A 21,503-nucleotide genomic window follows, 5' to 3' on the forward strand; every position below is an offset into this window, starting at 1 on the left:
GCAGGCGCTTTGCCACTGAGCTAAATCCCCAGCCCTTTTCATCTATCTGGAATAAACTCATTCTCAGGCACTAAAAATAAATTTGTAATATGTAAAATGTGAAGTTTTAAAACCTTCCATTTTTCACATTAAAAACAAAATTAAATTATATCAGTGAGCAAATAACCATACATGTATATACCCCAAAAACTGACCTGAACTTCTCACTCAATTTAAAACAAGTCACACAATCAAGGATTAAGACAATTAGGTTCCATTATCCATAAGAAGCAAATATTCAATGCCTACAATGTGTCAGACACATGCCAAAACAAGTATGAACTCATCACTGCTAAGCTAATTGCAAAAGTCTCAAGAATTAAGCATTTTATTTTCATGAAACATATTTTATTCTTATTAAAATATTTTCTTGCAAAGTTTTTTCCCCATTTCAATGGCATTTCAAAACCAAATAAATTCCTTTTTTTCTTATTGTAATAGCCTACTCCAATATTTACAAATATACTTTTTACTTGTTTAAAGAAAAAATTTTACAGTAAGATTCTGTTAAATTTGTTTCAACATCTGTCAGAATCAAATTCATACAAAATTGGGGCTGGGGATTTAGCTCAGCGGCAAAGTGCCTGCCTGGCAAGCACAAGGTCATGAGTTCGATTTCTGGTACCGGAGGAAAAGACCAAAAAAAAAAAAAAAAATTAACAAGAGTGCCTACTAAAAAAAGTAAAAACATTCACAAAACAATAAATCAAATGTTCCAAAAACATCTTTCTAAGATAATATAATTAGAGGCAATTTCTCCTATAAAAGTAATGTCACTAAACATTAAGAGGAAGAAATAGTGATCATTTTCTTTTTTCCCCTCTCTGATTTCCAATTTGATAATATTCTTTAAAGGCCATACTATGGGATTTGTCTTACTGGTCTCCAGTGCAGCTGTTTGTATTATTTTCCACATTTACAATAATCAGTATTTACACTCTTCAAAATTCTCTTCCTTTAGCAGCCACTAAAAGATAACTTTCTAGTTAACAGATAGTGAAGGAGAAAAAGTGTATAGATGTGGGGGAGGAGAGGCTGGAATTGAAAAAGGTGTTTCCCATTATGTCAAATTTTACCAGCAACTCTGAACCATAAAACATGCTGCTGGAGGCCAAGAAAACAGCGAGGCTCCCCAGATACAGTGCAAAAGCAGGTAGACTTGCATCAGAATTAATATTTTAAATTACAGTTATAAATACATCCCAACTGTTAAATTGTGATTAAGTTTATTGAAGTATAGTGAAGGGAGTCATTTCTGTCCTACTAGTCAGCTTGTTTCTAAGATGTGTAACTATAATTGATATTTTCAGGAAAGTGAAAAAGAGATGGTTGATAATTACTTTCATTTTGACTTTAGAAAAATATACTAACCTCTACTTATTCTAAGTTATATATTTATATATCCTACACAACCTAAATATATGGTTTCATATTACATTTGATGACTCTAGAGTAATCACACTCATATAGTACAACATAATAGCTAATTACTTTTTTAAAGTGGGGGAGCATCTTAAAAACATGAAAAGCATTGCTTTCAGGACCAAAAATATACAGCAACTACTTCCAAATATAGTGTGTGTGTGTGTGCGTGTGTGTGTGTGTGTGTGTGTGTGTGTGTGTGAGAATATACTGGCAAGAAGTGAAAATGCAAGCTTCATTTACATTTCTAATAAAAACATTAATTTCAAGGGCTAGGGTTAGCTCAGTGGTTGAGTGAGTGCATGGCCTGTATTCAATCTCTAGCACTGCCTCCAAAAGGCATCAATATTCAGCTACTAGGATTAAAATTAAAGTTTGTTTTTAGACATTGAGCTAATCTAAAATACTGGGGAGGAAAACCTTATGTCTAATTTTCTCTTTTCAGTGAATATGAAAATCAATAATTTATCTTATTCAACAGAGAAAACTAACATTAAATTTTAAAAATCCACTCAAATTTGTGTGGACAAGCATTTGTAAATATAGTTTTCTCAATCTACAAATACAGTAAAATATCTTCTACCATACTGATGTGCACAAGCAACAATATTCTACACTACCTAGCCACACAGCATTTTAAGTTATCATGTTATATCATCTATTTAATACTCCAATCAACTTACAAATAATCCATTTAATCTGGTATTCTGCAGTAAATAGCATGAGATTCATGTGAGACTATTCCAAATTTGTCTGCTTTAACATAGAAAATTAGTTCCACTTAGCTGAATATCAAAGACCTATTCAACAGAGAATGCAGTAGTGCTGCAATCATCTGTGTACCATTATTTATAATAAATTTATCTTCTCTTGAAAATATTTAAGCAAGAATATGAGAAAGGAAAAGGAAAAAAAGTCTTCAAAGATACACTATGAATAGCTCCACATCAGACAAATGCGGAAATTGTTAGACCTTAGCAGGAACTCCAGATATTTTCAAAAGTATTTAGCTAGTCTTCAGGCCTGAAGACAACCTGCTGTGAGCAGGTGGATAGAAGAAATCATGCCACACAAAGAAACAAGCCAATAAGCAGTTAGTGGTCTCTGCTTGCAAATGTTCCAACAACGTGACTGTGCAAAATAAAAATGCAGTCTGTAAAATGCTAACAAGAAATAATACATTAAATCCCAGCAGACAAGTTACAGTGTAAGAAATGGAAAACTATTTGCCTTGTTCAAAGTAAAATTGACGAGCTTCTTTCAAAGTTAAAAAATGAAATTACTTCCCAGGACTAGAGCATACCATACTAATAGTAATAATAAAAAGTTCTATTGATCCGCCTGTTCCCTACTACAAAGATTCTAGGGTACATGAAGAAAACAGAGCACGCGCCACACAAATGGTACACAACAAATCTTTATTTTCTTTCATCACTTTAATACCAGCAGGCAGTTATTTCACTTTTTTAAAATAGCTCTGAAATTAGTTCACTTTTTAAAAATAGGTCAAATATTTGTTAAGCTTCTAAATTAAAATTAGTAAAGTTTGTTAATTAGATGATAAATGCATCTTCTGTTTGATAAATTCATCTATTTAAAAATAAATTCAATTCATTTGGCTATTACTCCTCAATTCACTAATTCCATGAATCCAATTCATTCTTAAATGATAAATACAAAAACTGTGATTGACATACGGGAAAACACTTAAAAAATCATCAGGCTTTTTCCACCTAAAATACTCTCTAATTTACAGAAGCCACTCCCAGTTTGTAAGGTGTCTAAACCACTGACCATACCAGCAACCTGTGGCTACTGGAAACTGAAATGTGACTAGCATGATTGAGGAATTAAATTTTGTTTTAATTTTAGTGAATGACTGTTCCATTTGTTTGCCTGCTTGCTTAACAGTACTGAGGAGTGAATCTAGTGCCTTTGCAGTATACCTCCCTCCCTTTTTCAAAAAATTTTTTACAGACAGGGTTTCATTAAATTTCCCAGGCCGGTTTCAACTTGCAATCCTCCTGTCTCAGCTTCCCAGAGTGCTGGGATTATGCATGCGCCACCCCATCTGGCTTTACTTTAATTAAACACTGAAGCAAGTTAATACATTTTTCTGTTAAGTACAGCTTCACTGTTTTAGTACAGCTGACTGCAATGCATTAACTGTTCCATTGTTTAAGATCCTGTTGTATTGTCAAGTGTGGTGACATACGTTTATAATTCCATCTGTCAGGAGGCTGAGCTGGGGGACAGTCAAATTTGAGGCCAGCCAAGGCAATTTTGCAAGACCATGTGCCAAAATGTAACTAAATAAATAAACAAAATAAAAACTTTCCAGAGATAGGGGTCAAAGCCAGAGCTTTACACTTGCTAGGCAAATTCTCTGCTACTGAGCTATATCCCCAGGCCAATAATAAAAATTTTTAAAGAGCTGGGGATGTAGCTCAGTGGCAGAGTGCTTGCCTAGCATGTGAGATAGCCTGGGTTCAGCCCCAGTACTGCTAAAAAGAAGCAAGGAGGGGAGGAAAGAAAAGAAGGAGGGAGGGAGAGAAAGGAAAACAAAAGAGGAGAGAAGGAAAGGAGGGATCGAGGGAGGAAAAGAAAAGAGATACTATTGTACTATGCCAGACTTCTGTGTTTTTTCTGGTATCACATTTTTTTATATTGTTTCATGGTAAAACATTTTGCATATATTAGTTTACACAGAATTTATCAGTAAGGTTTTAATTTTATTTTCTCTTCTTTTTAAAATATAGCTATTAAGAAGTTGACAATCCCATATATGGGTCATGTACCTACTGGAAAAGGTCATTTTATTCTCCAATGTTTAAAGTAGGTAACTTGGAAATACGAATATATCTTTCCACAAAAGAAATATGACAAGTGATTATTAGGGTCTCAGAGCATTAAGACATATTTAGTGACTATCATTATTGACAGACACTATATCTATCAAAAAATATAACATAAAAAGCAAATAAAGGTGAAATAGCTCTGTTTATCTTCTATGAATGATGGTATTTGCAGAAATATTGGCCTAATTATTAGATCAAGGAATAGAAAAATTAAAACCATTAACAAGGACCTTTATCTTCAAGAGTTTTCAATGTTTATGTCCCTTGTTCTTTATTACAAATTATTTCATTTCAAACTCTATGACCTTGCCCCCCCACCAGCCTTTCAGATACATCACTGGCTCTATACTGGTAGTTATCAGCAATAATTAGAGGTTTTTCCAGGCACACAATTTTCTTTAAATCGGAAGAGAAAAAGCAACATAAAGAGAAAGCAGATATAGTACAGACTGCAAAGCTGACTTCACTGAGTAAAGAATAATGAGTGATGCCAGGTGAGAGGGAGCAGAAACATGTGCACAATCTCTGAGAAGGGGAAACAGAACAGCTGGCAGTAGGCCCTCCTCCATAGCTGCGGACAGCCTGTGCACACCTCTCAGTAGGTGGTACTGTTGGCCTAAAACAGCTCAGGTGCTGCCTGTAGCAAATGGAGCCAAATGGTGCTGGATAATCAAGGAACATCTGTGGGCAGGTCCTCAGCGCCCTCCTGCTTGTCTTTGCTCTCACAGAAACTATGGAGGTTCTGAAAGCACAGCGCTCCACTAACCAACACGATGAGCATTGTGCCAATGTTGGAGGTCCAGAACTAAACACAACTGATAAACCAGTTAAAATAGCTATTTTAAGAACATGGCTTAATTTATGCAAGCTTAGAAGAAAGTCTGTGTCTTACAATGAAGATATAGACAAGAAAGATTTCTGAAATTAACAAATGTGAGGTAACTACCCGTTCATTCATTCATTCATCATTCATTCATTCATTTATTTACCTACTCACTCAGTAACAACTTTTATAAGTGCTAAGAACTCACAGCACAATGATAGGGATTCAGGATGAAATCAAAGCAGTTAATTTATACCAATTAAAATAAACTAGTGATCTATGAAACCACAGATCATAGAATAAACCATTATTCAAATGGTTATCGATGGAAAAATACAATTTGCATTTAAAGAACAGAATGAGTAATATTAAGTTCATGAGGATTATCCCTGAAAACCAGGAAAGTGAGGGACAGTGAAGACAACTCCTAAAGAAAAAGCATGCTGCTTCCCCAACTATCTCATCATCTAAAGAAACGAAGTGCTACTTTTCATGTACTCACAGGGATTCACCAATAAAAAGTACCCACACATTCTTAAGTAAGATTCTTCATAGATCCTGTTCTTGGTGACAGAGGAAGACCAGAAGCTTGCGCTCTCAAACTGTCCTTCAGGTAGTAGGGCAAGGACTCCTAACTGTTTCTTGTGGCCCAGATGCGGCTTCAGCAGAGGAGAGTCAGGCTGGGTCATTGTGAGGAACTCTGCTTAAAGAGAACATCTGGAATGGACAGAACCAACTGGAAAGGTATTCAGGAAACAACTGGAAAAGTCATAGCATGCATAGGGTCTGTAAGGTGGAGAATTCCCTCAAATCCACGGAAGTGTCCCAGAAGCCAGACGGCCAGTTTTGGGCATCTGCCATGTCCAAAGGAATGACTAGAAGGGAGGGAAGGGAGAGGGCATTAAAAAACAAAAGAAAGAAACAAGCTGTAGTTTATACATGTACCCACTTCTCAAGACAATTATAAACTACAAACATGTACTAATAAAATTTTTAAAAATAAATAAAAAAGAATGACAGGCAGATGACACATGCCCCAGTCAACTCGGTCCTTCCTACTGTGTCTTCAGGTGATACTGCAAGCGCTGAGGGAACCCACAGGAGCTATGAAGAGGAAGAGAGGGTAAAACCAGAAGAAAGCAACTCTCTCCTCTTCCCTAATAACAATCTCTCATTTAGGGTTGAAAGGTTGTGTATGAGGTACCCACAGAAGGCAGATTCATAAAGACGGAAAACAGGAAGGAGAGGTTTTACCAGTGTTGATACTACAATGAACCAGACTTGTAGATGCATCCTCTCCAAATAGAACAGTGCCTGTTTACTAGCTGTTTGCAAGAGCACAGGCTGAGAACTGTGTGTGGTTTTGTGCAGGAGAAAGAGCAAGTTGAGAGACCAGGTTTGAAAAAAACAACTGTAAGAGGGTTGCTTCTACTTGCACTGAACAGTGTTTCTTCTCAGTGGTCTGGTTGCACAATAAAACCGATACAAGAAGGGCCAGTCTTGGGATGTGCTCTTGAGGGGTGTTCAGACAAATCCTGTCCCACAAGAGACACCACTTCATACCCACTAGAGTAGGTATTATTTTTAAAAACAAACAAAGGACAGAAAATAACAAGTGTTGTCAAAGGTACAGAGCATTCAGAATTCCTGTGCTTTGTTAGGGGGAATGTAAAATGATGCAACCACTGTAGAAAACAGTATGGAGGTTCTTTAAGAAATTAAACAGAATTACCACCTGACCTAGCTACTCCACTTCTGAGTATTCCTCCAAAAGAACTGAGGGTAGGGAATCTGACAGTTATTTGGTTTTTTTGGTTTTTTTTGCTTTTTTCCGGTACCAAGAATCGAACTCACGACAGCTCGCTTGCCAGGCAGGCGCTGTGCCACTGAGCTAAATCTCCAGCCCCACTGCCAGTTATTTGTTACAGCAATATTGATAGTAGCTTTATTCTTCCTTTATTTATTTATTTATCTTTTTTTTTTTTTTTCCGGTACCAGGAATCAAACTCACAACCTTGCACTTGCCAGGCAGGCGTTCTGCCGCTGAGCTAAATCCCCAGCCCCTAGTACCTTTATTCTTAATAGTTAAAATAAAGAAATGTCTATCAGTGGATGAATGGAAAAGCAAACTGGTATATCTATAGAAAGGGTGGAGATACAGTATGATGAACTTTGAAGCCATTAGGCTAAGTGAAATAAACCAACCACAAATGCCCAGCACTGTATGATTGCATTTATATAGGGTCCCCACAGGAGGCAAATTCACAGAGAGAAAACAGAATGGCAGTTACTAAGGGCAGAGGAGGAAGAGGAAGAGTGAGGTTATATTTAATGGGGACAGAGTTTCACTCTGAAACTCTGAAAAGGTTCTGGAGATGTTTGTGTAACAGTGTGAATATACTTAATGCCACCCAACTAAATACCTAGAAGTGATTAAAATGGTAAGCTGTATTTTACTACAACTTTTAAAGATCCCATTAAGGGTACAAAATAGCATCAGAGAAAATCTCCCAAAAGAGCACTGGATTTAATCTCAGATTGGCATAGAATTCTGATGAAATTGATAGATGGTTTGTGACTTGATCTGTAAAATCAAAGAATATGAGATTCATTTTTTAAAACTTGCCTCTCAGTGACAGACAAGGAGCTGATAAAGGACTGAAAAGCATGACAATCAAAACAAGAGATTAGTTTTGTTTGAGAAGAAGTAATTTGTTTGTACTGGATACTGAGCCACAGCCTGACCTGTGCTAGGCAAGCACTCTGTCACTGAGTAATACTCCCACACCCTTCTATTTTACAACCAGGGCTCACTAGATCGCCCAGGTTGCCCCCAAGTCCTTCTACCCAGCCTCCCGGGCAGCTGGGATTACAGGTGTGCACCATGCTTGGCAGGATTCTGGATTTCTCATAGTAACCATTACATATATCATTACACATAAAGAGTACTTCACATGCCACCAAGTCTCCATCGCTAGAGTCAACTCTTTTTTCTCATGCCACTAGAACCTTTCTCAGAATCCATTCATGTTATAAGTAATATGATATCTTTTTAAAGAATTTTTATCAACCTCACCCTTCATCCCCTTAATGCTTCCTCTATCATGAAGACACACTAACCTTCCACAATAGCATTTCGGTGGGTGCTACATTCCTCTGCAAAATGCTTCTGTGACACATCTCCATAGTTGATCAAAAGGCATAGTGCTTAAAAAATTTAACTTCTCATCCCAAACCTGGCTCCTCCAACCTATTTTTCCATGCTTAGTTTGAGTTATTTCCCTATAGGAATACTTCTCAATGCACTTCGCATTTCATAGGTCTCCTTGTCTAAGATGTATCTCAAATATCATGTGATATCATCGGCTCACAACACACACACACACACACACACACACACACACACACACACACACACTTTGAGTGGCTAATGGTTTCCTAGAGATAAATGAAAAATGAAAGGGAACTACTGGCTGAGAGCTTATGAAAGCAAACACAGTAACTAGAGTCTCATATTAAGAAAAAACTTGCCTTTTTGTTTACAGTTAATTGAGAAACCTGTCATGGCAACAGTAAGTCTTCTAAAGAATTTGGGAGGCTGGGAAAGTAAGAGCAAGCCAAGCTAGTAAGGAGTACACAAACCTGACTCCAACAGGCAGTGCTGGTATGAATTCTAGTCTATATTTTACCTCTGACACACACCATAAACAACAATCAATTACAAGGAGATTGAAGATTTTAATGTGAAAGACATAACTTAAAAAGGTGTAGGAAATCATATAGATGAATATCTTTGTGAACTTGAGTGTAGAAAAGGCTTACTGAAACAAACACAAAATACATGAACCATCAAGAATTAAGAATGAAAACTCTGACATGAAATCTCTATTTAAAACTTCCCTTGGATAGCCGGGCATAGTGGCACACACCTGTAATCCCAGCACTTGGGAGGCTGAGGTAGGAGGATCACTGTGAGTTTGAGGCCAGACTGGGATACAAAGTGAGTTCAAGGCCAGCCTGAACTGCAGAGTGAAACCCTGTCTCAAAACAAAAACAAAAACAAAAACAAAAACAAAAACAAAACAAAACAAATTTCCCTTGGATAACTTAAAAAGGTAAAAACACAACCTATAAATTGGCAGAAGCTATTTGGAACAAAACTAACACAGCATAACATAAAAGAAATTTTATCAATCAAGACAAGTAATTCAATTTTTAAAAAGTATGGACAAAAGCCATGAACAAGCATTTTGCAGAAAAGTAAAGGAGGGCTGCTAATCAATGTTGAACTACCTACTGTCATTAACAATCTGGGAAATATACACTCAAATGACAAAGCTACTATTTAAACCCACAAGTCAGAAAAAACTTCAGTAGTCTGGGAATACTAAGAGTTCACTAGGATGTGAAGTAAAATTGTTAAGGATACAAATTCCTGGGTATAAATTCTGGTTCTTCCATGTACTAGAAGAAAGCTGTGGCAAGCAATTTCACTTCCACATGCCTCTCCTTTCCCAAAAGCAAAATGAAAGCTAATACTAGTGTATACTTTATCAGGTTGTTGTAAGGATAAAATAAACTAGTAAGTATGAAGTGTTTAGAAAAATCAGAGCCTGACATAGAAAGTACAGAGTATCATTACCATTAATGTCATTAATACCATCACCATTACTACTGGTGGGCACTTACACTGGCACAACCGCATAGGGAAAATCATTTGCCACTGAAATGTAAGACTAAGACATTCTACTAGCATAGTCCCTGAAGAAACTCTAATTTCAAGAGAAAACATTAAAATGTTTGATAGAAGCATTTGTAGAAACAAAGAAAAATAACACAAAAGGCTATATAGAGGACAATAAATAAGTAGAAAATGGCACATTGATATCTTGTAAGAACCTAGCTATAGTTTAGACATTGAATGTCTCCCAAGATCCATGCTTGTCCCCAGAGTGGTGACAGTCTGTCCCCAGAGTGGTGACTGGGAGATGACGGACCTATGGCAAAGTTCTTAGGTCACTGGGGGCTGCCTTTGAACAGTGTGTGGAGCCCTGCCTTTATTCCGCCTTTTCTTTTGCATCCTGGCAGGAGTTGAGCAGTTCACTCCACCACACAATCCCTGCGATGACAGTCGTGCACTCTACTCTCACCAGGAGCCCAAAGCAAAGAGTCTGCAGGTCTGCTAGATCAGGAACTAGAACATCTAAAACTGTGAGCCACAATAAACCTCTTCTGTTGATGATTATCTCCAACATTTTATTACAGTGACAGAAAGCTAACACAAATATATAGCATGGAAATCAGTAAACTGGAACTATATGCACCAACCTGGACCAGTCTCACAGACATAGTACTGGAGTGGGGAAAGCAACTCACAGAGGAACACAGTAGAAAACTGAATAACTGTTCACAGTTTTACTGAATATGTGAATGTCCCAAATCATAACAGTAGTTACATTAGGGCATGAGGACTAAGGGTTTGATCAAAGAGAAATATTTATATATTACCATCTTTATATAGATGGTAACACATTTTTGCACTGGTATTCCTCAGCTTTTATATAGATGCAGTATATATTATCTTGAGTATATAAAAATTTTAACCAAGTTTCTATTTTTTAACAAAAATCTAGGAAAAAAAGAGTAGCAGTTATTTTTTATATCACTCAAAAACACCTTGGGTGATATCCATCCCATAGGTCTCAGAATTTACCATAAACAGTGCAGAGAGAAATACAAACACATAATAGCATTTTCCAAGCTATTTGTTTGGAAACATTGTGCTGAAACTCTTGGGACAATGCAGCCCAGGAAGACAGTAAAAAGGGTTAGGAACATGCCTTTGAGATGTGACCATGCTTAGGGACAGGCATGACAGTCAACAAGGCTGTACATCCACCAGCTCTTTCCTCCTCTCACATCTTCAAACCTCTTTGTCACTCTCACTGCTCTAAAAATGATTTCCTATCTCCATTTTTCTAAAACCTGTTAACTTCTCCCTTTGCCTCTGATCTCAACCTCATTCTTCTTCAACGCACTCTTCACAAGGCATCTGAAACCCACAGGCTCCCTGTAAACTACCATCCCTTCCTGAATGAACAATCTCCCAGGGATCCCCACTGGCCTAACAACAGAGTTTCCACTATACAATTAGCAAGGCTTTGTATGATCTGGCATCCACCTGCCTCACCAGTTCATTCCTCTCCAGAGTACTCCCTGATTGCACAGGTTTAAACCAATGGTTCTCAGCTATGGCCCTTGAGACCAGCAGAGTGGGAACCTGTCAGAAATCAGACCTAACGCACACTTTCTAAGTTAGAGTAAATGTTGTGGGTAGGGTTCAAGAATCTTAATTTTATTGAGTCTTCTAGTTGATTCTGCAGCACATCAAAGTTTGAGCATCACTGCTTTAAAAAAATGAGTGAGAGACAAATTATTTGAAGTCTGATGGGGAAAGTCAGAAAATACTATAGCACAGAGATAAAGACTACATAGTTAGAAAAAAAAAAAACAAAAAACAGAAGTACACACTTGGGCTGGAGCATAGCTCGGTAGTAGAGCACTTACCCAGCATTTGCAGTCTGAATTTGATCTCTAGCACTGCCAAAAAAAAAAAAAAAAAAAGACTGGCTCTACCTTTTATTAGCTATGTAACCTTGAACAAGTCAACTACATTCTCTGACCCTCAGTGGCCTCATTTATAACAGTATAGTAATATCTACTTCATGAACTTGTGAACATTAAAGGACTGAACATGCGTATTATGCTTCAAACTGTAGCTGAGGCACAGTAAGAGCTATGTGTTATTTATGATCACCATAACTGACACTCATTGCACAAGGACCACATTATATTTTGGAGAGTCAGCACCGAGTGCTAATGCCCACAGAAAGTAGAAAAATACATTCACTCTCAAAAGGAAAAACTTTCCTCATCTTTTTTAGGTAAATGCTTTTTTTCTCCATTACCTTTATGCAAGAGTTTCTTTCCTTCCAATTAGAGACTACTACCTTGATGCAATGACCTCTTGCCAAGAGTCAAGGAATCCACCTTTAAGGGGTTATTTATTTCAGCTATGTTAATGCTCTTTGCAGCAAAGAATTTATTAGACTGAATAAAGTTACTGAACATTAACCCTGTAGCAAAGAAGTATTTCTGATAATTATTCTAAACACATACCCAGCTAATTCTACTTGTTAAAATGCCCTCAAGACAACTATCTACAAGGGCATGGATAAGGAAGCTGAAAGTATCACGCAACACAAATTTGGACAGGAGGCTGTCTTAGTTACTTTTTTCTCTTGCTGAGACAAAATACCAGACATCCAAGGTTAAAAGCGGAAAGGTTTATTTAGCTCCCAGTTTAGGGAGGTTTCAGTCCATAATCAGCTGGCTCCAAGGCAGGGTGGGTTGGCAGAGGAGCAACAGTTCATGGCAGCAGAAGACAGCAAAAGCAGCAAGAGCAAAAAGCGGGGAGAGCAAGCCTCTTTTCCTTCCTTATATTGTTTGCAGGCTACCCACCCCAGAGTGGGTGTAGCATTCACACCCATTATCCCAGCATTGGACCATGAACCAATCACAAACTCTAGAAGCCCCCCCTTACAACTGCATGGGACTTTGGGGAGACATCTAGACACAAATCATAATGGAGGCCTTTGTATCCCTTCTTTCTCATACTAAGAGGTCACATTAAGTACCAAAACGCAAGACTAACTGAACTCTAACACATTCAGGGAATGGACAGTATTCTACTGAACACAAGTGTTAACAAAATCAGACTTTCTGAAGACATACTCATAAGTGAATTTAAGTGGTGTGAAACTATCTAGTGATTTCTTTCAAGAGTTTCAAATTTTATCTTCTAATTTATAGTTATAAAGTTAAAAAATAAAATAAGACAGGAAGTTAGACTATGGAAGAAAGTATGAGAAAAAATACTGTACAAGGACAAGTCACAAATCCCAAGTCAAATTACAAGACTGAGCACTGAGGGTTCAAGATTCTTAGAACCACAAGTAGAGACAATATACCAACTGAATCTAGCTTGGAAAGCTTATTAAATACTTATTATAGATTCTGAAGCCCCTTCTGCACAGCCTCTAGATACATATGAGTCAGGTACAGATTAGTCTTTATTTGTGATTCTCTTAATTTACTAGATTCTAAAAATTAGCTTTCTGTGAAAAATCAAGTTAAAGAACAAGCATGTAATGATACAGGGGACTTACGACTTTTATTTGCATGTGACAGACACATTTTCCATGTTCATTTCTTGGTTTGTTGCTGCTGTTGTTTTCCCCCTCACCCTCCCGAGTCCCAAACCCTAAAACTCAGTGTGAGGTAAAATGAAGGAATTTTGGCAAAATCTCTTTTCACTGCTTGCTTCTTAAAAAGGAGGTCACTGGTTACGAAGAACACTTAATCATCTCTGGGTTTAAGGCGTCTTATCAACGTAAGACATTTTATACTGGGAGAAAAATAAAGGTTACAGATTAAGACTACTTGTCTTTATAAAGTTATATGCCACAGAAAGTCAACCTGTCTAGCTCATGTTTCTACTAATCTGATGCCATACGACTTCAACGGCAAAAATTTAAAAGGTAACAGTGCATGTGAGTCACATTCACCACTAAGAGCCCACAACAATAAAGGAAATTGCTGATCTAAAATTTTTTTAAAATAGTTGCACAACTCATTATTTATAACAAAATATACTACGATAACTTTCTGAGACTGCCTGGAAAAAAGAAAATATTAGGTACTCACATTAAGATGTAGTTTAAGATCCTCTAAAATAAGAAAAAATGTTTTCAACTATAGAAAGTTAAAGAGGAATAAAATACAGCTTTTCCTCACCATGTCTGTAAGTACTGACGATGTAAGTATTGATAAGGATTTTGATCTGGAGGAAGCCTTCTGAGAAAATCATCGGAACATTTACCTGCACAGTCCTCTGAGTGCCATCAACGTTGACAGACAGCAAGGGCAAAGCCAGGTTCCATGTACTGGTCACATTTAGTTTCGACCCATCAACTTCCACCTGTTGTGACACCAAATAAGACTGTTACCATGAAGAAAGACAGAAAACTGATCTCAAGTTCATTGCTGCATACAAAGCAGCAGCCACTTTAAACAGATGGCTCCCAAACAACCTGTCATGTTTACTGCTCCCGCCATGAAAGACAGGGTCCAACAACAGAGTCTTCCCAGCCATCTCTGGGGAGAGGTGAAGGACCTGTGAACAGCTGCCTCCAGATACTGAGGCTTCAAGCATTTGCGATAAGTAACAAACAGCCTTCTAACTCGAAACCTATCTGGACATGCTACATTTACTGCAATTAGACAAGTAATGCATATAAATTCCAGTGACATTTTGCAACCCACGCAACAAGCCTTGCATATAATATCCTCTCCAAGGACCAAGGAAGAACTTTTTCTGTGTTAATTTTAATGAAGGACTATGCATTGTTATCTTAATTAAACAGAAGCTTTAATTAGACAAAATTCTTTGGTGTTGAATATCGAAAGACCATTCATACTCTGCAAAGTTCCATCATACTTTGTCAATCATAAATGGTTAATTCCAGCAAATCATCATTAAAGATGCAAAAACAAAAACAAAATCCAGTTTTTCAAACAGAAATACTTAAGAGAAAAAATTTAATTTCCATATAAATAATACAAAAGTAACTGAAAGGAAAAAAATCAAAGTTAATTTAAAATAACAGGCACTAGAAGTTCTTTTTTCATTTTCACTCACCAATGATAATACCCTTAGTACGAGAGACAAGAAAACATTTTAAATCTACAGCAGACAACCTATAAAAGGGTTACTAACATTAGTTCAAGTTTCAAAATAAACATGTAGCAGAACCAAGATACATGCTGCCTAACAAGTTCCCCACTACTAACTTTTTTATTTTAAAGAGAATAATAAAGAAGATTAGAAATGAGACTAAATTTCAACAGTGATTTCTTTATTGCATATTATTGTCTTCAAAGTAGTTGTTCAGATTACCAGACATAAGCATGCAAAATTAGTCAAAAAATTAAACATTAACTGTTCCTTTCAATAAACCAATAGAAATTAGTAGTACAATTAGCTATCTTGTGTATGTATGTGTATTAAAAAGATACTCTTTAAAGTTAAGGTATATTTTTTTCTCCCTCTACCCCTACTAGAGGTACAGAAAGGACTTAGGACAAAGAATACACATTATGACAAAAAACCTGTATTTCCCTGTATGACTGATAAGTGATAAGTACAAAATAGTAATATCACCACATAACTGAAGCAAGGCCACTACCACAGCTCCAAATCAGAAACTATAAGGTGAGGGGAGGGAATGTGCTCAAAGCCATCACATGCCTTCTCAGGGCTCCAGCACTAAGTGAATTTCTCCAAGATACATAATTCTGACCAACAGATGCAATAATTCTATTGACACTATTACGGGTGAAATCTAATTGTAAGGATAAGTCACAGGGGAAGTAGAGACTGTCTTTGAACCACAGTTTAATACCATGGAAAGGCAGAGGCAGACCGAAGTAAAGAATTGCTGTTACTGTCCTTATGTACTGCTCACACCTAGTCCTCTAGGCAAGGGTGACCAAAAATATAGATGGAGAGTTGAGATAGCACTTCATTAGTATAAACCTTGCTTAAAGAACCACTACCTTCACTCTTCAATGTCAACAACTGATGGGAAATAAACCCTGCAGCAAAGGAAGCAAACAGAGGATTTGGTGAGAGTTAACAAAGGTAACAAGCTCAAGGAAAAGCAGCAGCTAGCCCATGCTTAGCATAGCCTTCCCCAGTTCAACACAAATGACGTAACACAAATGACAATCAGAAAATAACCAATATTGCATCTTCACATGTAATTTCAGGAGGAAAACATTATAAGGAGAAAAAAGTAAAGTAAGAGCATATAACACAGAACTCAAAGAAACACAGGAAGAGTTCAAATAAATAATTCTCCAATGTTTCAAAGGCAACCATAGGAAACGTGACCCTTCTTAAAAAAGAAAAAAGCTCAAAGAAGAAAAACAAAGGTTCAAAGAAGAGATTATACAACAACAGAAGGAAATGAAAAGCGAGCTGATAGAACTCCGAAAAAAAATGAAGAAAAAAATAACATTATAGAGATAAAAGCCACATTAAGAAACAACTAAAAATAGAATGTGACTGGAAAGAAATACCAGGACATGGAAAAATCATGTAAAACAAAATCAGACCAATAATATAAAAGCAAGTTACAGTGAAGACAACAGAAATGGAAGAAGGAGAAAGTGGAAACAGAGAATATCCAAATGTTTTCACTGAAAAGGTATATAAAACAAAAAGCATAAACACAAAGACAATGTTATGATTCGATAAAATCTTTCAAAATAAATACCTTGAATCTGTAGGCTAATGTTGTTTATGGAATTTTAAGACTAAAGAGACAGTTATGTGGATATTTAGGCAGAAATAAAAAATCATTTATAAGAAAGGAAAAAACTCAGGTCACTCTAATTACTCAAGTGTAAAATGGACACAGAAGACCAAAGGGCACTATTGTCCAGATACTGATAAAAGAAAATAATGTCTCCTAATTTTATACCCAGCCAAGGCTTCTTTAAAATATATCAGAGAGGGCCAGGGATGTTGCTGAGCAGCACAGTGCCTGCCTGGCAAGCTTGAGGCCATGAGTTCAATTCCTTGTACAAAAATAAATAAATAGAAAATATAACATAACAGATAAATATATGTACTGCAGCATGTGAGAATTTAGGGGGCCCCTTCTTTAAAAATAAGACATCTCTACAGATACTGATATAAACAGTCCCCAAGAAAATGCAGAAGTGGGTATAAGTACGCTATCATTTGTTAAGGATAAAAAAGACTGATTTTTAAAAATGCATCAAATAGCTCTAGACAAATGTATAAGAGGAGTAGAATGGCTGAGAAACAGAGGTGGAAGGAAGGCCGCTTTTCACCATAAATCCACTGGTTCTCTTTAAATTTTGTCCTGTTTAAGTATACTATATATATTTTAAGATTTCTTTAAAGTGAGGAATGTAAGTGTGCTAATTTCCTCCATCATTATAATATGTAAACAACAGCTCTTCCATATCTTACACTAGCAGGCATGTAATACCTAGGAGCAATTTCCTTAAAACTGCATTTTGGTTCACAGATTGATACTCATTTTGATTTCTCTGTTTGTAAATTTACTGATTTCTTCCATACAGCTAATTTTATATGTTTCATACAAGTTCTTTTGCTCTTCTGAAAAGGAGGTGCCTGAAGCAACAATAACAAAAATCTCTGTTAGGTCTAAAACTGTGTAGTTTTGTGGTTGCAAAGCCCTTTTATTTCAGATATATTTTGACGGTGAATTCTTGATACAGCGATTTCCAGTAATATAAAGGAATTTTTGTTCTACTCAAGAACCTCCATTTGGGGATAGAAGTCTTTAAGATGTTTTTGTAAATGGACAATAAAAGCTAACAAATTAAGTCAAATTCATTGAGACAAAAAGAAAAATACACGAAAAGCAGAGCAACAAGTGACACAATACTCTAGGGGCTCCAAATGGCACACCTTTCAAGGCAGATCATATTACTGAAATATCTTAACAGAGTGAAAATACTAAAATGTTTTAAATTATATAAAACTCTTTGTATTTTAAAGACAAAGACACAACACCTCTATTTAGAAGCATTAACCTAAAGATGTCGTGTTGTTTAAACAGACCTAGAACTCAAGTGCAAGAAATTTACAGTAATTATAATACTAATACTCAGCCATGTTCTTGTTATGACTTCCTCTCTTTATTTACCAAAAGTGAAGCCACAGATATAACTCCTCCTATTTTCTTGCATCACCACTCACATCCTTTCCCTTATCCCTATCACACACCTCCTCTGCCACTTAATCTATCCCTTTGAATATATTTTCCCATTTGCTGTCTACACTGGCTACATGCTCTATGCTTTCAAGTGTGGACAGAACTCCCTAACTATCGACACACATCTCCCCGTTCCTCTGACAGTTTTAGAACAAGTGCTCTGTACTTGTTCACAAACCTTTCCCATAACCTTCTCCACTAAGTATATTCTGATACATCACCAATCTTCTTCAGCATTTTGGGAGAGGGAGAGTGTACTGGGGAATCCAACCCAGGGCCACTGAACTACATTCCTATCTCTTTTTAAAAATATTTTTATTTTGAGGCAGAGTCTCATTAAGTCACTAAATTCCCCAGGCTGGGCTCAAACTTGTGATCCTTGTACCTCAGCCTCCCAAAGTGCTGGGAATACATGTGCACACTATCATGCCCAGCTTCTTCTGCAATTTTTATAATTTCTTTTTAATTCTCAGTATTCTGTAGTTCTCAGGAGAAAGGGGAAGTCTCTCTGAGAAGGTGACCTTTACCTAAGATTAGAAGGGGGAGCAGAAATTAGGTAAGACTGCTAGAGATAGAAAGTGGGTATAACTATTCCAGAAGGAACAACATATTAAACAAACAAACTAACCCAAAGCAAAACAAAACAAAAACTCTGAAGCATGGAAACGCTGAGCTGCTTTGAAACCAATGTGCCTGGAAGACAGAAAACAAAGGGGATGGTGGCACCTGGAGAGTGTAGAGCAGAGGGAACAAAGGTGCCAGTTGGACAGTGATACTATGCACCTTATTTTTTAAAGATCAATCTGGGTACAGTGTGGAGAATGAATTAGACGAAATAGTGTGGAAGAGGAGGACAGTCAGAAATACTAGCAGTTGGGGAAGGAAAGCGTGAATCTTAACTACAGCAGTGATGATGTAAGTCCCTGAGGAAAACAGAGAAGAGTAAGCTAGTCAGAGAAACTGCAAAGGGCCCCCTGGGGAGGATGCAGGGCTGCTGCTGTTGCACCAGCTGATGTGGCCCCGCCCTTGGTATACGATGTGCGCCTCAGTCCTCAGGTTCTTGGTGTTGGGTGAGTGGGACTGGGATGCTGTTCACCTAAATTGGGAACAGACAGAAGAGCAATGGGTGAAGAGGTAAAACAGGAATGGTGTCTGTGGATGGACAGAAAATGCAGGGACTAAGAGCTGCATGAAGGCAGAGAAGGAGGGAATCTGAAGGTCACCAAGAGGAAGGTGAGGTGGTGAGAAAGACTGATGACAGGAGTTTCAAAGACAAAGAACATTACAAGAAGGAAAAGTAGTCTAGGATGACACAAAGGAAGAAAACAATCCCACTTCCCATTTCTGAAGACAAGGTACTGTGAAAGAACTACGGGAAAGTAGTTAAGGCAAGAAAGTGGTAGCACTTTCCAGGAAAGCTGGATGCAGGGAAGTCTGCTGGTAACAAAGCAGGCGATGCAGGTAGTACAATGGGAAAGGGTGGGGAGGAAGCGGAGAGACTATATAGAAAGGCAGGGGACATGAGATAGAGACTGAGGAGGCTCTCAAACACGTGGAGGACCTCTCCCCATCTCACTGCTGCCAGCGCATCCCAAAACTGGACAACACACCCATCTCTCAGCCACACTGCTAAGCGCACTCCCTGCCCACACAGGGCCTTCCCCATTTCAATTTGTGCTCCGGAAAGTGATCATTTACAAAACCAGAGATAAAAGGGAAATGAAACCAATGTGAGAATGAGCCAATGGATATGCTGCTGGCTTTTGAAAAGTGTAAACTCCAGAAAAAGAAGGGGAAAAAAAAGGATGTGCCACATGCAGTCTCCAGCATAAGGACATCAGATGTCTCCCCATTCTGCAATCATTTAAAGATTACATGCTAATTTAAAGTATTGGCATTATAATTTTGAATGAATCAGAGCAAGGCTATGGTGGGTGGAATTCATGAAATTGATCTTCACACTCACTATTTTCTGAAAACTTTCTCCCAGCATAATCAAAGAGATAGGCTTGGTTGAAAGCTATTCAAAATAAGAGTATTTATGGTGTTTAAAACAACAATTCAAAACCATGCTTTCTTTTCAATTTCTAGAAGGCATTTTCCACATTTAATAATCTACATGGAATTTTGTATTCCATTAAAAGCATTTAATTGCAATTGTAGTACAGATGCTGCTGCTGCGGAACATTTTCCATGAGCTGTTTGGAACATTCAATTTTCCTATCTACGTCATCATAAGGGAAAAAGAAAGTATATGCCCTGAACTAATTTGACATGAGACAGATTACTTACATCCTTTACCACTAAAAAACCAAAAAAACACTTCCTCAGAGACACCTCCCGACAGAAAAATATTGTAACTTTTATTGCAATAGGCATCTGCTAAATATTTTTAAATTTTTTACTCAACATTAGGGATATAAAACTTAGAAAACAAAATATTTGCCAAAAGTATTTTCCAAAAATAACAAAACTTTGGGAAGATACAGTCCATTAAGAGGTGTTTTTGATTCACCACATCTTTTTTTGTCATATGTAAATTCTAGTCTTTTTTTGTCATCAAATGTTAAGGAGATTGGTATTGTATACAGTTAAAGTGATCAAAATCCAGGTATTTCACTAGTTTACATATTTTGCTTCTATTTCTGAAAACAAAGTGAAGGATAAGACACAGATTTGTTGATGAAGTTATAACTCTTTCTAGAAAGGAATAACTAGTTCTTCCCTTTTTAATAGGCTTTGACAGTACATCTTAAAAATGACAACAGTGTACAAAAAATGCAAAAAGAGGTGCAGTTTTCAGATTTGACTCAGGTTGAAAAGTGTCCTTGAAATATTGGACCCTCAACTTGACCATCTCCTCTCTCAGTTTTACATATGAGGAAATAAAAGAGCCACATATATTATATAATTTATAGGAGAAATTACCTTGTTATACCAGTCAGAGTATTTCAATTCAATCTACATGCTAAAAGTAAGAAATATAATCTAAATGAAAACATACAGTGCTAGCTTCATTGTGTATTCACACTCTGAGAGAAGGCTGTTCCAGAGATCAAGATACTTACTGGTTCTTTTGATCCTCATCTCTTAAATGCTAAGAAAAATATGATTATTCAATTGTGTATCAAATAGCGGAGGCATATCCATACTTCCATTAACAAAGGAATTTGTATGACATGCAGGTAATAACATGAGACATTACCACCATCTAATATTCTGTAGTTCACTGAATTATACATCACTTGCTACTAGAGATGGAAAACACAAATATACTTCAAGATACTGACAATAAGAAGCACATGAATTTCCTTTCATTTATTAAATCTAATGATTTTGCCAAGGTACTTGCTTCATTTATTTACTAGCTAGAATATGACAAAGCAAACCTTTTGTGCTATTATAATAGTTAATGATTCTTAACAATTCAAGATGAATTATAGTAGTCCTATTATTTTATTTTAT

The 21,503-nt window shown here is 36.9% G+C and overlaps 1 protein-coding gene across 4 annotated transcripts in view; it reads right to left on the bottom strand.

Moving 5' to 3' along the window:
• Pcca (propionyl CoA carboxylase, alpha polypeptide) overlaps positions 1-21,503 on the bottom strand; it is a 401,509-nt gene that overhangs the window by 70,429 nt on the left and 309,577 nt on the right. For all 4 annotated transcript variants that reach the window (XM_005374054.2, XM_013516015.1, XM_005374053.2 and 1 more), the window contains exon 20: positions 14,084-14,182. In XM_005374054.2, the coding sequence (XP_005374111.1) occupies positions 14,084-14,182 (99 nt within the window). The remainder of the gene's footprint in view (positions 1-14,083; positions 14,183-21,503) is intronic.

The sequence above is a fragment of the Chinchilla lanigera genome, unplaced genomic scaffold (assembly GCF_000276665.1).
Source record: "Chinchilla lanigera isolate Chin_1 unplaced genomic scaffold, ChiLan1.0 scaffold00003, whole genome shotgun sequence".
Classification (NCBI taxonomy): Eukaryota; Metazoa; Chordata; class Mammalia; order Rodentia; family Chinchillidae; genus Chinchilla; species Chinchilla lanigera.